The sequence below is a fragment of the Ranitomeya variabilis genome, chromosome 2, assembly GCF_051348905.1.
Source record: "Ranitomeya variabilis isolate aRanVar5 chromosome 2, aRanVar5.hap1, whole genome shotgun sequence".
Lineage (NCBI taxonomy): Eukaryota > Metazoa > Chordata > Amphibia > Anura > Dendrobatidae > Ranitomeya > Ranitomeya variabilis.
The window spans coordinates 870,580,345-870,597,543 of record NC_135233.1 but is presented as its reverse complement, the minus strand read 5'-3'; the positions used below and the strand labels follow the sequence as shown (position 1 = coordinate 870,597,543).

The window sequence follows — 17,199 nt, the reverse complement described above, 5'->3', positions numbered from 1 at the left end:
TTTATTTATTTTTATTTATTTTTTTTATTAGGCCACACAGGGATAGTTAGGTTAATGCGTTGAGGCGGTAGGCCAGTCTGAACAAATGCGTTTTTAGGGCACACTTAAAACTGTGGGGATTGGGGATTAATCGTATTAACCTAGGTAGTGCATTCCAAAGAATCGGCGCAGCACGTGTAAAGTCTTGGAGACGGGAATGGGAGGTTCTGATTATTGAGGATGCTAACCTGAGGTCATTAGCGGAGCGTAGGGCACGGGTAGGGTGGTAGACTGAGACCAGAGAGGACATGTAGGGTGGTGCTGAGCCATGGAGTGCTTTGTGGATGAGGGTAGTAGTTTTGTACTGGATTCTGGAGTGGATGGGTAGCCAGTGTAATGACTGGCACAAGGTAGAGGCATCGGTGTAACGGTTGGTGAGGAATATGATCCTGGCAGCAGCATTCAGGACAGATTGGAGCGGGGAGAGTTTGGCAAGAGGGAGGCCGATTAGTAGAGAGTTACAATAGTCCAGACGAGAATGAATAAGTGAGACAGTAAGAGTTTTTGCAGAGTCGAAAGTAAGAAAAGGGCGAATTCTAGAAATATTTTTGAGATGCAGGTAAGAAGAGCGAGCCAGTGATCGGATGTGGGGGGTGAATGAAAGCTCGGAATCAAGGATGACCCCAAGGCAGCGGGCATGTTGCTTTGGAGTAATGGTGGAACCACACACGGAGATGGCAATGTCAGGCAAAGGTAGGTTAGTAGAGGGAGAGAACACGAGGAGTTCAGTTTTTGACAGGTTCAGTTTCAGATAGAGGGAGGACATGATGTTAGAGACAGCGGTAAGACAATCACTGGTGTTTTCTAAGAAGGTCGGAGTGAAAGCAGGAGAAGAGGTGTATAATTGGGTGTCGTCAGCATAGAGATGGTACTGGAAACCAAATCTACTGATTGTCCAATAGGGGCAGTATACAAAGAGAAGAGGAGGGGGCCTAGGACTGATCCTTAAGGAACCCCAACAGTAAGGGGAAGGGGAGAGGAGGAGGAACCAGCAAAACATACAGTGAAGGATCGGTCAGAGAGATAGGAGGAGAACCAAGAGAGAACGGTGTCCTTGATGCCGATGGAGCGGAGCATAGTGAGGAGGACCTGATGATCCACAGTGTCTAATGCTGCAGAGAGATCCAGGAGAATTAGCATGGAGTAGTGACCATTAGATTTAGCTGTTGGTTGATCATTAGAGACTTTAGTGAGGGCAGTTTCAGTGGAGTGTAAAGAGCGGAAGCCAGATTGAAGAGGGTCGAGAAGAGAGTTATCTGAGAGATAGCGGGTAAGACGGGAGTGGACCAGGCGTTCCAGGAGTTTAGAGATGAAGGGAAGATTAGAGACAGGTCTATAATTAGCGGCACAGTTTTGGTCGAGGGAGGGTTTTTTAAGTAATGGATGTATGATGGCATGCTTAAATGAGGAGGGAAAAATACCGGAAGTGAGGGAAAGGTTGAATATTTTTGTTATGTGAGAGGTGACAGCCGGGGAAAGGGACTGGAGGAGATGTGACGGAATGGGGTCACTGGTGCAATTGGTCGGGCGAGAAGATGCAAGGAGCCTGCTTACTTCTTCTGTAACTGGTTCAAAGTCAGAGAGTGAACTAGATGCAGTGGGGGAGGGAGGACAGTGCCTGGTATGAAGAGATTGGGAGATGATTTGCTGTCGAATGTGGTCAATTTTTTCTTTGAAGTAATTGGCCAGATCGTCAGCACGGAGATCTGTGGTTGGGGCCTGCTCTCTTGGGTTGAGTAGGGACTGGAAAGTGTCGAAGAGACGTTTAGGGTTATTGGACAGTGAGGTGATGAGGGTGTTGAAATAGGTTTGTTTGGAGAGGTGAAGGGCAGAGTTGTATGTTTTAAGCATGAACTTATAATGGATGAAATCTTCGGGTAGATTAGATTTTCTCCACAGACGTTCGGCGCACCTGGAGCACCGCTGCAGGAAATGTGTTTGCAGCGTGTGCCATGGTTGTCGCCGTCTGTGGCGGGTTGCTCTATGTATAGGAGGAGCAGCTTCATCCAGGGCACTTTGCAGAGTTTCATTGTAATGCTTCAGAGCAGAATCAGGACATGAGATGGAGGAGATTGGGGCCAATGAGGACTGCAAGTTCTTCATAAGTGTCTGGGTGTTAATGGCCTGTATGTTTCTATAAGTGTGGAAAGTGGGGGTGACCTGAGCGGGATGGCAGTTCTTGATAGAGAATGAAAGAAGGTTGTGGTCAGAGAGCGGGAGAGGGGAGTTTGTGAAATCATCCACTGAGCAAAGCCGGGAGAAGACCAAGTCAAGGGAGTTTCCATCTTCATGCGTTGGAGAGTTAGTATGCTGCGAGAGGCCGAAAGAGGAGGTTAGAGATAAAAGGTGAGAAGCAGATGGGGAGAGGGGAGAAGCAATGGGGATGTTGAAATCACCCATGATAAGGGTGGGGGTGTCATAGGAAAGAAAGTGTGGAAGCCAGGTGGCAAAATGAACCAGGAACTGATGAGGGGCCAGGAGGACGATACACCACCCTTTAGGTACACCCTCCCACCTGCTCGGTGCCCCTCTATCTCTGCCCTTCTTGGCTCTATCAAGCCAGAGCTGTCAGTCAAGTAAGGGGCTGGTGGAGATGGAGGGAACCCAAGTGGGTGGGAAGGAGTATATAAATGATTGACCCCGCAACGGAGCAGCAAGCGCCTGTACTTGGTTTGAGCATCCATTCTGGGCTGACAGTCTCTTTAGAGAGAACCTGTCATGTTGAAAATGTTCTCTACTCTGCAAACAGGATGTTACAGACCTGGAGCAGCTGGTTAGACTGATATACATTTTTGTGGCACAAGATTCAGTATAAATTGTATTTTATGAATTGAAATCCCTGGTGTTTGTCTGCAGGAGTCCAGTAGATGGTTCTGCTGGGAGATTCAAAGTCTTTACTGCAGGCCTCTGAATGTCAATCACTAGTAGGGCCGCCACTGGACTCCTGCATATAAACACCAGGGATTTCAGTTAAAGGGAATCTGTCACCAAGGTTTTTGCCACCTCATTTGAGACGCATAATGTAGGAATAGCTGGTTCCAACGATGTCTCACTTGGTTTACTGAGTGCAGCCGTTGTGACACAATTTTTAGAAGTAGCATGTAGCTGAGCTCAGGAAGCTAACCCTGTCCACAGCCGACACTCTGTATATGGTCTATTGACAGTGAGCTGCTTATCACAGGAGGGGGTGTGGTCGGACAAATTGGCATGAGCCAGCTATCCCAGCAATGAGAATGCCCTAGTAATAAAACCTTCATTGTATGTAGACAGCACAGAGCCTGATAAATGACACATCACTGAATTCAGTGTTTTAACCCCTACCTCATTCTTTCTTCAGATTGCATAGCAAAAAACTGCTGACAGATTCTCTTTGAAAAAATACAAGTTATACTAAATCTTTTCTTGCAAACCTATATATCATTCTTCTTCTGCACACCAGAGATGGGACTGTATGTATAATGTTACAGGTTCCCTTTATATTCGGAAAACCTGGTGACAGCTTTTTCTTAAACAACCTTTTATAAGTCTACCGTGCCCCACACTGATCAGCATTGTCTGGCCCAATGGGCGTTTGGGGTCTGTGAGTGTACCAGCAGAGTCACCGTCATCCATAGACCCCTGCGAGTCTTTCTTCTTCGCAGTTGAAGCACAGGCACAGTTTGCTTTGTCCTACTAAGGGCAGACAAAGTCCTGTAATGCACTGGCGCCCATTAACCGGACGTGAAGCCAGCGCATTACAGACCCTAACTGCCCTCAGAGCCAATTGCCGCTGTGCTTCACCTTTGTAGGCACAAGATGTGCATGGCTGATAGGACGGGTCATTACCGTCAGTCCTGCAGGAGAACAACGATTCCACCAACAGAGGTGACGCAGCCCATTGGACCAGACCGTGCTGATTAGCATATTGCTCAGGAGTAGAGTTGAGCGAATATGTTCGGTCGCCGAATCTTAATTTGCAATATTTGAACCATATTAGTGCCCTATTCGTGCTGAATTTATGTTGGATTATCAGTTCCGAATATACTCGTCAATTTCTATTCCCATTGACTCCAATGACATTCGATGAATATTGCAAAAATAATTTTCGCCGCCAATCATAATCGGAACTGAATTTTGAAAAATTTGCTCACCTCTACTCATGAGACTTGTAAAATGTATTTTTTGCATTTTCAGGGCGGGCTCATATACAGGGTGATGGACAGCAGTAATAGACCACTTAAAGGTGGGGGCTTTGTTTATATTGGGAGAAGCTGCTGACGGACTCCCTTTTAAGAGAATCTGTCGCAAGGTTTTTGCTACCACACTTGAGAGCAGCATAATGTCGGGGCAAGGACCCTAATTCCAGTTATGTGTCACTTACTTTACTGGGTGCTGTAGTTTTGGTAAAATCTATGTTATCTGCTGCAGATCTACCAGGTGAGCTATGAGATTGACATGTGGATGGATAAGGACCTTAGCACGTGTTACTTAATATTTGTATGTCAGTGAAGGATTTTGAGGTTTTGGACCAACATGTGGACTTGTATATACCTTGGCACATGTAATTCTTCTAGTCTTACGGAGGCCGGTGCGTGTTGCTTTTTTTCACATTATAGCATTTTGTATGGAATATCGTACATCCTGCGATCAGATACCCGCTCTTATTTAGCTGATCGGTTGGAATGTTAGACTTTGTCTCTGTATTCTTCGGTTCCTAGTTCCACCAACATCTGGTGCTTTGTATCTCTCTCCCTCTCCTCTGGTGGCCGTCTGCCAGCACATAATGTCATATATTGTGTTGTCTCTACCCCACTACATCTCATGCTGTCCCTTTCTACACCTGAGGACATGTAGGGCCCACTAGGGACAGAAGACGTGGGAGTGGGGCGCCACTTTCTGAGTTCTATCTTTTTCAGTAATCTATATTATTAATGTTCTATCCTGATCTGTGGCATCCCAGAGTGACACATTCTAATCTTGCTGAACATCTTCTCTATCTGGGGTACCAATGGCTACAATTGAGGATTAGGACACATGATTTATCTCTATGTAGACATTGTAATCCATCATCTATATGTACACTTCTTCCCCACAGATTGGAGGACATTTTTCAGTGCACATACAGTTTTTGTTGGGTTATTATTATAATAAAAGTCAAGTTTTAAGGAAATTTTTATTCATTCAGAGAACTAGTTTGATCACTGATTCTGATTGGCAGCTTTGTGTGTGCACTGTGCAGAAAGCTGCCAATCAGTGCTGGGGGTGGGGTTAGACTACCTGGCAGCAGCTTTACTAGTCCTCTAGTGATAATCTCCTGCTGATAAATCTGTGACTGTATGAAAGAAAAAATACGGTGACCGATTCCCTCTTAAGGGTTTACTGTGATGTTTCACTCTTTCATTTAACAATTCCTCTCTTCCTCTAACTCTGTATTTCTGCTGCTAGCTTGATCAATGGTTTGGCATTCATGAGGTTAATCCTATGAAGACAGTTCTGGAGGCTACTTCCCACTGTTTCACATCCTTTCATGTCTTATTGTGGGGGCAGAACTGCAAATTCTCCTACCATCCACCACAGCGCTGCCCCTATAAATCACAGCTCCCTTGATATGCTAATGGGGGTTTCCTTTTTGTTGTGGGCCCTCTGGTGCCTTGCTGGGAGAGGAAGGAAACGGGAGACCAAGAAAGCCTCGTTTATGTCACCCTCCCACTTGTGATATAAGAAAATCAATTAGACCAATAAAAAGACAATGGGAATGTCTGATCTCCCCGGGGCGGTGCGCCCTGCTGCTGAATACTTTTTATTTCACCCTCCTCAATTAATCGGAATCTAGAACATGATTCTCTGACCCATTTTATCTCCTTGTAGAGAAAATCATGCAATATTAAAATCTCAGCTGATTGTACGGTAGAAGCTTTTAAGTTTCAAAACTTCAAGATCCAGTGCTATCTCCAAGATAAGATGACTTGCATTTCATGAACCTATAAATGGGTGAGTGTAATGCTGCCCTCTGCTGGGAAATCAGCGTAACATCTGTTTAAAGGCACAGTTTTTTTTCCCTCCTCCAGTGAAACCCAAACATGACTGTAGCTAATGCATATAATACAGGTCATATAGGAGCAGACCTATAAGCCGTCGCCTTGGTTTCTACTTCTCCATGATTGAGCAATTGACTCTGACTTCAGACCTGTTTATTGCCTCTCTGTCAATGTGCAGACCAGTGTTTCCCAAATCCAGCCCTTATGGCCCCCAACAGATCGTTTTCAGGATCTCTTAGGTGAGAACCTGCGGCCAGTTCTGATGCCTTGATACTATCATCACCTGTGCATTACTAAGGAAATCCTGAACCACTGAGAAACCCTGGTATAGCCCCTTGTCCTAGCACAGGACGAGATTGGGCGACTCCTGTACTCGTACATTGCATGGTTTTTACCATCGCCTTTCCTTTGGTAGCTCAGTCAGAATAGATTAGAGATCATCACTTCTACTAAGCTGATCATGACCGATGTCATCGCCTGTTGGTTTTTAGAAAACAAAAAGGTTTTTAAAAAAAGTTCAAACCTGTTGAAATTAAAGAAGATATTTTTCCTAAACTGGTATAACGTTTCCTTGTTACATTTACGGGTTTTTGGACAAAAGTAACAGAAAATGTTTATAAAGTTGATGGGAAACTGATCAGACCAGATGGTTATCTATTATGTCATCCATTTAGCAGATCCATTTTTTAACACTGTACATGCCCAGAACACTACAGATCTTCCGAGACCTCTGTAGTAAAACTGGAACGCTCCAAAATAGAACAATAAATGGAAGAAAGCCAATGGAATTTATTTTATATATATATATATATATATATATATATATATATATATATATATATATATATATATATATATATTAATCTCAAACCTGTGAAATCCATCTGAACAGAGCCATACTTATCATGGTCCCTGAGAAAACTGTGGCCAGGATAGAAGTGTAAACAGAGCCTTAGAAAATGAGAACCCATGTGCAAGAGGACATACATTTTAGAAAACCTCATCGCTGAATTTAAGTTTTGCTGTGTTTCTCAGGAATGTATGCCAGGATTACATGGTGGGGCCTCAGTAGCATGACGTCTTAGGTTGTCTGAACTACAGATATCACATAAATTGTATGAATTGTGTGACAAATAAGTCACTGCCTCACTCTTGTGTATGGAGTAAGGAGAGCCGTGCAGGGCTTTGTTGTGTGACAGATAAGAAGTCACTTGCCACTGGGTTACCGCAATAGAGAGGGGCCAGAAGACCGCAGTGTCTGATTGCTCCTACTCCTGCGCTGAGAAGAAGCACTTCTTCATTTTAAATGGTGTTTATTTCTTTTGGCAGAACAGGGGTTAATCGGCCATGTTGGAAACTCTGAGAGACTGAGTTCTCAGCTAAGCATGGTTAGCCTCTCCCATCCCCTTTATAATCTGGGTCCTGATTCAAACCCATGTCAGAGCTAGCTTATGCTGCATGGCTTGGAGGAGAGGTTGTTTATTTGAGGAGTTTTGGAGGAGTGATCAGTGACTGTGGCTTGGGTTTGTAAATGTGATAATTCCCTTCCCTCCTCATAATTTGGTTATTCCCCTTTCCTCCACTCCCCGATGCATTCCTCTGTTATATGTGAGTGAAGGAGAGGTGTGCAGGTCTTCATTGTGTGACAGATAAGAGGTCACGGCCTCACTCCTGTGTATGGAGAAGGAGAGCTGTGCAGGGCTTCACTGTGTGACAGATAAGAGGTCACGGCCTCACTCCTGTGTATGGAGTAAGGAGAGGTGTGCAGGGCTTCACTGTGTGACAGATAAGAGGTCACGGCCTCACTCCTGTGTATGGAGTAAGGAGAGGTGTGCAGGGCTTCGTTGTGTGACAGATAAGAGGTCACTGCCTCACTCCTGTGTATGGAGTAAGGAGAGGTGTGCAGGGCTTCACTGTGTGACAGATAAGAGGTCACGGCCTCACTCCTGTGTATGGAGTAAGGAGAGCTGTGCAGGGCTTCACTGTGTGACAGATAAGAGGTCACGGCCTCACTCCTGTGTATGGAGTAAGGAGAGGTGTGCAGGGCTTCTTTGTGTGACAGATAAGAGGTCACTGCCTCACTCCTGTGTATGGAGTAAGGAGAGGTGTGCAGGGCTTCGTCGTGTGACAGATAAGAGGTCACTGCCTCACTCCTGTGTATGGAGTAAGGAGAGGTGTGCAGGGCTTTCCCTGCCTAGCATTCAGTGTTAGTAGATTAGAGCGCACATGCCACCTAGTGGTCATTGTGTTCTAATACACATGCATTGTACATGTACTTCCCAGCAAGTCATTGTCATTGCAAGAACTTCTGGGCAGAAACAGTGAGGGTCACCAGACAGGACCATCTGAGACTCCACCCGGGGAAGGTTTACATGTGATGTCTAAATGTTTTGTGCAGGGATAGAGCATACTGTATATGATACAATCACTAGCGATCTGCAGCCTGGTTGTTCTGATCTCCCGGTCACACTGTGTACCAGTAATCTGCCTGTGACACTATACTGGCTCTCTGGTATACACAGGATTCTTACAGTGGGGTACGGGGCACTGCGGTCTCTTCTGTCTCACAGGAGGGGCACATTTGGTAGACATTTCTGGAACGCAAGTGCATCTGCCATACTTGTGCTAAATGTAGTATATGCTATGAACCATTTTCATAAATGTGGTATTGCTTGTGCCAAATGGAAGTGTAGTCCTAAATTTGGTTATATGTACACCCTACAGTGTAGGGACAGTGCAGGGGGACCTGCTCTTCATGATTTAATGACCACATTAAAATCCGATGTCCCCGGTTTGTGAGAATCTGTTTTATTTTCATGCTTATCGAACCATTTACAACTAAAAGATCTCCGTTTTAGGAGAGGAACTCAAGAGGAAACGTTGCCCAAGTCTATGCACCCTGCACGTCCTGACCCTGAGGTTATTCTCAAACTTTTTTTTTTTTTTTTAGTTGATCTGTTCCAAAAATCCTCTTCAAAAGCACTTGGAAAACTTTTCCTATCCTTATTTATGGGAAGTCCACTTTGCGTTGATAAAAGTTTTATCTTTCCTATCTCCCTAGGCCGTGTTCCCACATGCAATAACTGTTTTTTTTGTTTGTTTGTTTTTTCTGCAGTGTCTACATCAAAATGTGCAATAATCATCTGAGAATTATTGCATTTTTGCTGTTTTTTTTAACAATGGGGTTTCCTCCTGTTTGTGTGTTTTTGGTGAAGATTTTAAGTTTTTTACTGTGTGCGTGTGTGCGTGTGTGTGCGTGTGTGTGTGTGTTTCAAGCTCTGGACGTCTGCCCTTAAATATGTAACTGCGCTTTTGAGTGCAATTTTTCAGGTTTCTCTACTGGGAAAAAAACTCCCCAGGAAGCACCCAGTTGAGCAGTGTCTGTAGTTGTATGTTGTGGATGAGTTGTCATGAAGTCGCATCCACTTTTCTTTATCTGTTATACGCTGCAGATTTTGGGAGACGCGCAGCATTTCTGATCCATAGGAGCATAGCCTGAGGAGCTGTCCGTACAGGCCTGGTGCAGAAGCGTGCACATCACGTGGCAGAGGTGATCCTGATCCTGGAGGAAACCTCTCCAAACCTGACACTGTCTAGCTGCAAACAAAAAGTCACCAGAAAGAACTTTCAAGGCCCGTTTGAAAAAAGAAGCAAAAAAAGCGTTTCACTTGAAAAACTTATTTTTGAGCGCTTAATAAAAGCTGTGTGTGAACAAAGCCTTGTCTCCTCTCCGGGCCAGCTCAGCTGTACAGAGGAGATCCTAATAAGCCCATTGCTGGACCCTGACGCCGCGGCTCCAGTCATTTGTGCTGCCTGTTGTGTATGTAAGATAGTGATGGGGCATGGCTCTGCACTTGGCGTGGGGCGGTGGGATATATTTAGAGGGGGCACATCGGTGGATCCATATTGGGCTCTGCTTTCAGCAGACTGCTGTTAGGGCTCCTCGGCTCACACAGGATGGGACAAAGTGGCATGATAACATTCCGACTGAGCCTGGTGGGGCTGCTGACACCTAGTTATGTATTACGGGGGGTGCGCTGTACCGTACTCTTCAAGCACAGCGCCCTGTAAAGCCTTCCATGCCGTGCATCACACAAGTGAAGAGTCAAGCTACTTTATTCTATAAACTCTGTGGATTATGCAAAGCTTCTCCATGTTAACACCACATTATTGTAATGTTCAGCAGGCTTTCCTGTAAAATCCAGAACAATGGTTAATACAAGATTTACTGAGACAACTGATCCTAATTGATCTAGTAATAGGCCTGTCGACACAGAATATCTTAATCAGTTTAACGATTAATAAGGTTTTCGGTACATCTGCCCGGGGGGCTACACAGCCCAGCGCGCGGTCTAGACTTATACCGTGAGCTAGGGCTCCATCTAGTGGAGAAAGAAAATATTGCTTGCATTGTAAGACATTCTGGAAAGCCAGTCGCCTGTGCACTGACTATATAATTGCTAATTATGCCATTCAATGATGATCATGTTTATTAACGCTTTTCACTGATTTATTGGATTTTATCACCATGGAGCTGCATGTCTGTATTCAGATTATGGCTGGTCATTTCACTCTGCGTCACAATGGCCTCCTCGCTTCATTCCAGGTTTCATGAATCCTCGTGTGAACGATGGCCAAGTGATGACTGGAGCAGGGTTACCCGGTGCAGCAGCTGAATGTGGCCGTGGCCCATATTATATATTACCTATGTGGACATGGTCTTCAGCCGCTGCACCATGGGACCCAGCCTCTGTGTGTCATGCCTGCCATTATCATGACGTGTTGACACCAATGGCCGCTGTGGATCTTGAAGTACCAGTATGTAAGAAATATCCTACTTCTCCTATTTGAATTCACTCCTAGCATCATAATCCTGCAGTAAGTGCATGTGAGGCCTCGCTATACGCGATAACATGGCGGCCACTGCTGGACATGGCCGGTCGCTGGCTTCTGGCACATCACACATTTCCATTTGTGTCACATATGGCCTCATTCTTCTTTTAATATGTAAAGAGAATCTGCATCAAACCCAGAGCCGTGTAGTGGGTAACCCACCCTCCCGAATCCTTTACAAATGGCTCGCGTACAATTCTGAGTAATATCAAACTCACAGATAGAGGCCTTAAATTGATGGAACATAACATATTGAAATGATTACAACTTTTATAAATCCTATGAAAGTAAATCTGCAACAAGCTGTGCACTAAGAATATCATATAAATACATATATTATTTCACAATTTTCCGTTTAAGTCGGTGTCAGTATATTTCTATAGACTGACATTAGAGCCCTGATCATCTAGTAACTGCTCCATGGTGTTATATTAATATATCCAGTGTGAATTTGACTGTGGAGCAGAAATGAATGAATTACTCTCCAGGTATTACGAGCTACTTGGTAAGAGTCATAGGGGCGGTCCCTGTCTTCATGCAGTCCTGGCCTTACAATACAGCTGGCATATTCAGGGTACAGGTAAAGCGGGCATCGGTACAGCACCAGCACAGTGAATGATATTTCAGAAATCTTACGCACATGGTTCATGGTACTAAACATAGTTTTGATAAAATCAGTGTTTTATCAACAGGAGATTATCACTAGAGGACTAGTAATCCTGCTGCCAGGTAGTCCTTCATATTCATGAGCTCTGTATAACCCCACCCCCACCACTGATTGGCTGCTTTCTGCCCAAGTAAAATGTACATAGAAAGATGCCAATCAGTGGTGTGGGCGGGGTTATTCAGAGCTCAGCGTTCAGAGAACTGCTACATCTGCAGCAGATAAAACAGTAGTTTTATCAAAATGACAGGGAGCAGCTCAGTAAGTGACACAGGTCTCTGTCCTTACATGATGCTGTTCTTAGACGAAGTAGCAACAACCTGCTGACAGAGCCCCTTTACTAGGACATGCTGCGTTGCCCATAGACCACTGTTGCATTACAGGGAGGGCTCTGACACAGACTGAGAGGTAAAGCACTAAAACCAAATGTAAAACCATATATCCATTAGCTTCATTTACTCTTAATGCACTTGGCTGCTTTTTCCATTGATTGTCTTCCAAGTTGAAGGTTTTCTTAATTGATGTTTAAAAGCTGGAGAACATGGACGCTAGAACGGGCATTGATCTGATGAGGCGGCTTCTGCGTGGTCACATCAGGCCGTGGCCCTGGTCCTCCGTGCTCGCTAATCAGACATGGTAACGTGCCGGTCCCCCCGCAGTTCAGTGGGGCCCGTCTCATGGGGCTCTCCAAAATTACATTTCAAATCCGATTCCTTGTTTGTGTGGCAATCCACATGCATTAGAATGAGATGTTAACTGTGCGCTTGCTGTGTCAGTGGGAAAGACCACGGCCATTTGCTGTAATTTATGACATGAAATAAGGAGTCTATTTGATTTAAGTTGCTCAGTGCATTCTGATTTTAAACGGGTACTTAAAGGGGTTGTCTCGGCACAGACGAGTCCTTCCTATTCAGCGCTGCAAGTCCAGCTCCTGACATGGCGTCCTAGTTACAAGGCACCACCGCCTATAAGCGATATGTTTGCACCTGGCTTTTAAAGCTGATTATAGGTAACCCCATTGTGTGAGGAAAGGATATAGTGCATATTTATACTCCCCTTTTCAAACTTATTTCATATCCAAAGAACCTTAACTAATTAAAGTTGGGTGGGTCAGTCATGCCCCACCTGCCGATATCCCACCCACCAAGACGTGACCGATCTGCGATCTGGCCTCTCTCTCCCCTCCAAGGACTTTGCATGCCATAGTTGCTTGTGAATGCTGCAACCTCAGACATAAGCAGTGTGACCTTGCAGCACCTTTCCAGTGTTTTTTTTTATTGCAGCATTGGAGTGGTGCTACTCGTATAAGACCCCTGCACTTAGTCTTATACTTACCAGCCGCTGTCTTTTGCTGTTATCCATGCTGCTCCGGTCAGGTCTCAAGCCGTTTGTAACCCATCGGATCACTCCAGTGTTTGCTGAAGCGAGCCGCAGGTCACTTTCCAATGCAAGTCAATAAGAGCTTCATTCTGGCTCTCAGATCTTGCACTGAGAGCTTGTGACCGTTACCTCTGACTACCGGGCAGTGAGAAGTTGCTGTCTCAAGAAGGCGGAGACTGCAGGTGGTTCGTATAATGCTAGGTGCAGGCATCTTACATTAGTAGCACCACTTTAGTGCTGATTTAAAAAAAAAAAACCCTCTGCAGTGGTGCTCTAGGCCTTTAGGTCACTGCATTCACAAGCCGCTAAGAGAAGCAAAGTTCTGGAAGGCGAGAGTGAGGCACATCAGTGATCAGTAATGGCTCAGTGGGCGTGCAGTCAGCAGACGAGGCAGGACTAGTCCACCCCTAGTGCACGCCTTTCCGTCTAGTCAAGGTCTTTTTAAATATGTAGCAAAATAAGTTTAAAAGGTGAGTAGTGCAGCAATAGAATTAGCTGGTGGATCTTAAACCCATTGTCAGGGTCCCTTTTATTACCCAAGTCTACCAAAATGAGAGTCATGGATGCAGCTTCAGTTCATAGGAAAAAAAGCCACCACTGAGGACCTCAGTCTGTGTAGGATCCATTTCTGATTTTGGCTTACAAATACTGACCAAAATACAGAGGCCTGAAAGTGGCCTAAAGGAGGGTTATTCAAGGTCTCTAACAAATTTTAGTGGTCCTTGGATTTGCTTGCATCACATGTCCCCCCTCCATCACCTCTATCTGTTATCCCAGATTTAGTAAAAAATGTAAAGTTGTGTTATAATGTGATGTTTCTATTGCTTCTGTTAATATGACTATTTCCCTTATCTTTTTAGGTATGGTTCAGAAACTAGACCAGAAGTTGCCTGTAGCCAATGAGTATTTGCTGCTTTCTGGCGGTGTTCGAGAAGGAGTCGTTGACCTGGATCTTGATGAGTTAAATGTTTATGCCCGTGGAACAGACTATGACATGGATTTTACTCTACTTGTGCCAGCTTTAAAACTTCATGACCGAAACCAACCAGTCACCCTGGATATGAGGCATTCTACACTTTGTCATTCATGGCTTAGCCTTCGACTGTTTGACGAAGGGACCATCACCAAATGGAAAGATTGTTGTACAATAGTTGACCATATCAACGGGGCTACTAACTATTTTTTCTCCCCTACAAAAGTTGCTGACTGGTTCCATGAGTCAATCAGCATTGTGTTGTCTGAAATTCAGAAGAAACCTCAGAGAGGGATGCCCAAGGTAGAGAAGGTAGAAAAGAATGGTACGATTATTACAATTATTTTAGGTGTCGGTAGCAGTCGCATGATGTACGATATTGTTCCTGTGGTCTCTTTCAAGGGTTGGCCAGCTGTAGCTCAAAGTTGGCTAATGGAAAACCATTTTTGGGATGGCAAGATTACAGAAGAAGAAGTAATTAGTGGCTTTTATTTGGTGCCAGCTTGCTCCTATAAGGGTAAAAAAGATAATGAATGGAGGTTGTCATTTGCTAGAAGTGAGGTACAGCTGAAGAAATGCATTTCCAGCAGCCTAATGCAAGCCTACCAAGCTTGTAAAGCCATAATCATAAAGCTTTTATCAAGACCAAAAGCTATCAGTCCATACCATCTCCGCAGTATGATGCTATGGGCTTGTGATAGACTTCCAGCTAATTACTTGTCTCAAGACGATTATGCTGCCCATTTTCTTTTGGGACTAATTGATGATCTGCAGCATTGCTTAGTCAACAAAATGTGCCCCAATTACTTCATTCCTCAGTGCAATATGCTTGAGCACCTTTCAGAGGACACTGTTATGTTGCATGCTAGGAAGCTGTCGTCTGTGAGGTCCGACCCAGCAGAACACCTCCGAACGGCCATAGAACATGTCAAGGCTGCAAACAGGCTCACCATGGATATCCAAAGGAGAGGGAGCACCACCAGCATACCTTCACCACAGTCTGATGGTGGAGACAATAATCAACCTGATGACCGGTTAGCCAAAAAATTACAACAACTAGTGACTGAGAACCCAGGAAAATCCATCTCTGTCTTCATTAACCCTGACGATGTAACCAGGCCTCACTTTAGAATTGACGACAAGTTTTTCTGAGACTCTCACATGCTTACATTAAGACTTGATGTGTAGTCTGTGTGCTGTCTTGTTTTTACATATCCAGCATAGATTGGATCTGTCAAGAACAATATGAACTTTTTAATCCTGATTGTGCAGGACTTTGCAAATTTTGAAACCATAAATGACTATTTCATATGCTGCTTTGATCATTTTTAGTTTCAAGGGAGAACATGAGCCTTAATGACCATTTTATGTTTGCATTGTCTATTTAATTCGTCTACATGTTGAGAAATTAGATTTATGTTTTGGAAATAAATTATTTGCTTTGGGCTTCCATTGATTTACATAAGACATTGATTGAGATTTAAAGAGAATCTAGTCGGCCATCCATGAAGGTGATTGGTTGACAATTATGTTATATATATATATATATATATATATATATATATATATATATATATATATATATATTTTGGCTGATGCTGACTAATGTAGATAAAAAAAAACTTGGAAAATGGTGCAAAGCAGTTTCTAACAATTGTAAATAGTGACTAAGGTGGGGTTGATGCTGACTTAACATAAGCCAACCTGATGGCAGTCCTCACACCTGGCGCATGCACAGCAAAGTGAGCTGCATCGGTCTTGGCTTTATCTGCAGAAATGAGATGTCCATCAGCCAGGAGGCCCGATTTATTATCGGTATATATCTTTTTTTTTTTCTTCCTCACATTATGCTGCATCAGCCAAAATGTACAGGCGCAATATTTTGTGCCTGGCAGGCACCGGGTCCCCGCAAAGTGACCTAGTTATGGCTCGAACTCTGGTTGTCATTGCAGTGAAGCTGTTCTTCTAGACCCTTTAATTTGATCACTATTTCATACGTTCCATTGATGACAAGTGTGTAGACATTCCCAGGAAATTTTCACTCTGTAAATGTCTATAAAATATATTCAGATCAAATTTTAAGGCATCACAAAATGTTATCACATTGGATTATTCCACTTCAGTTTCACAAATGTCGATCCAAAGAATGTATTAATGTCTGTAAATAATAAAATGTTTTCTAGGTAGTCTCCTTAATCTGAAATATTGGACCTCTGCTGACATCCTCCTCCAGTGCTCCACCACAGGAAGCTCTGGCACGTGGCCTCGGAGGCTGTACAAGGACTAGAATACTGGACTTGTTCTCATGATATATATTTTTCCGTGTACACAGCAAACCTTACTGCAAGGAGTGTTTGCGCAGGATTTGCATCATTTGGTCTCAGCCAAAGGAAACCTACATACAGTCATTTTGCTGTGGAATGAGCGACGTTAAGTAAGATACCCTTGGAGGCATTTTGTTTTTTACTTAAATGTATGCATTTTTGCAATTGCGTTTCATTTACCATATTGCTTCTCTACTGCTTTTTTTGCTGCCTGCAGAATAAGTTATCTGAGAATCAGTCAGAGAGCTCATAGGGTAGCGTCTGTCACTCTCGTCTTCCTGGTTCTAAGCTCCTCTCAGCTGATTAATGACCACATGAAGCTGATCTCAACTCTTATCATAAATCTGCTGAGAGAAGCTTGGAAGAAGGACGATAAGAGTTATAACCCATCAGAATGAGCTCACTGACTGATTCTCAGACACCTAGCGGTAGACAGTGTAAGCTATAAACCCACTTGCAAAAATAATTTATGGTTCAAAGTACATGCATTTAAGAAAAAATTTTTCCAACCCCTGAAGATGTCCCTATCATTTAAGAAACAAAGGGTCAAAGTAGAGAATTTATTTTTCACCATGTTTTCATTTTATGTCAAATGTCACGCTTATTCCTAGGAATACTGTACATATTATCAGATTCTGTGCACTTACAATCCTAGTGATTCATAAAAGTAAGGGGTAATGCCATCTTGTTATATACCATGCCTAATGATAATTTCCATTCTGTACCTAGCCACAAAACATCTTGTAATTAAGGACTGCCATCCTGAAGCAATTTAGATAGCAGTCCGCTAAATGCCATCTTTCCTGGCCCCCATACACTTCCATGAATGGGGAGAGGGGAATAAACCTTTGATAGACTCCATTGGTGGTTTCTTTTATTTTTGAAGAACAAGAGGATGAAGCATTTTGA

The 17,199-nt window shown here is 43.8% G+C and overlaps 1 protein-coding gene across 1 annotated transcript in view; it reads left to right on the top strand.

Annotated features, from left to right (window-relative positions):
• MB21D2 (Mab-21 domain containing 2) overlaps positions 1–16,900 on the top strand; it is a 129,785-nt gene extending 112,885 nt beyond the window's left edge. Inside the window, exon 2 of the mRNA XM_077290314.1 lies at positions 13,854–16,900. Coding sequence (XP_077146429.1) covers positions 13,854–15,118 — 1,265 coding nt within the window. The 3' untranslated portion in view covers positions 15,119–16,900. The remainder of the gene's footprint in view (positions 1–13,853) is intronic.
• The last annotated feature ends 299 nt before the right edge of the window (positions 16,901–17,199 follow it).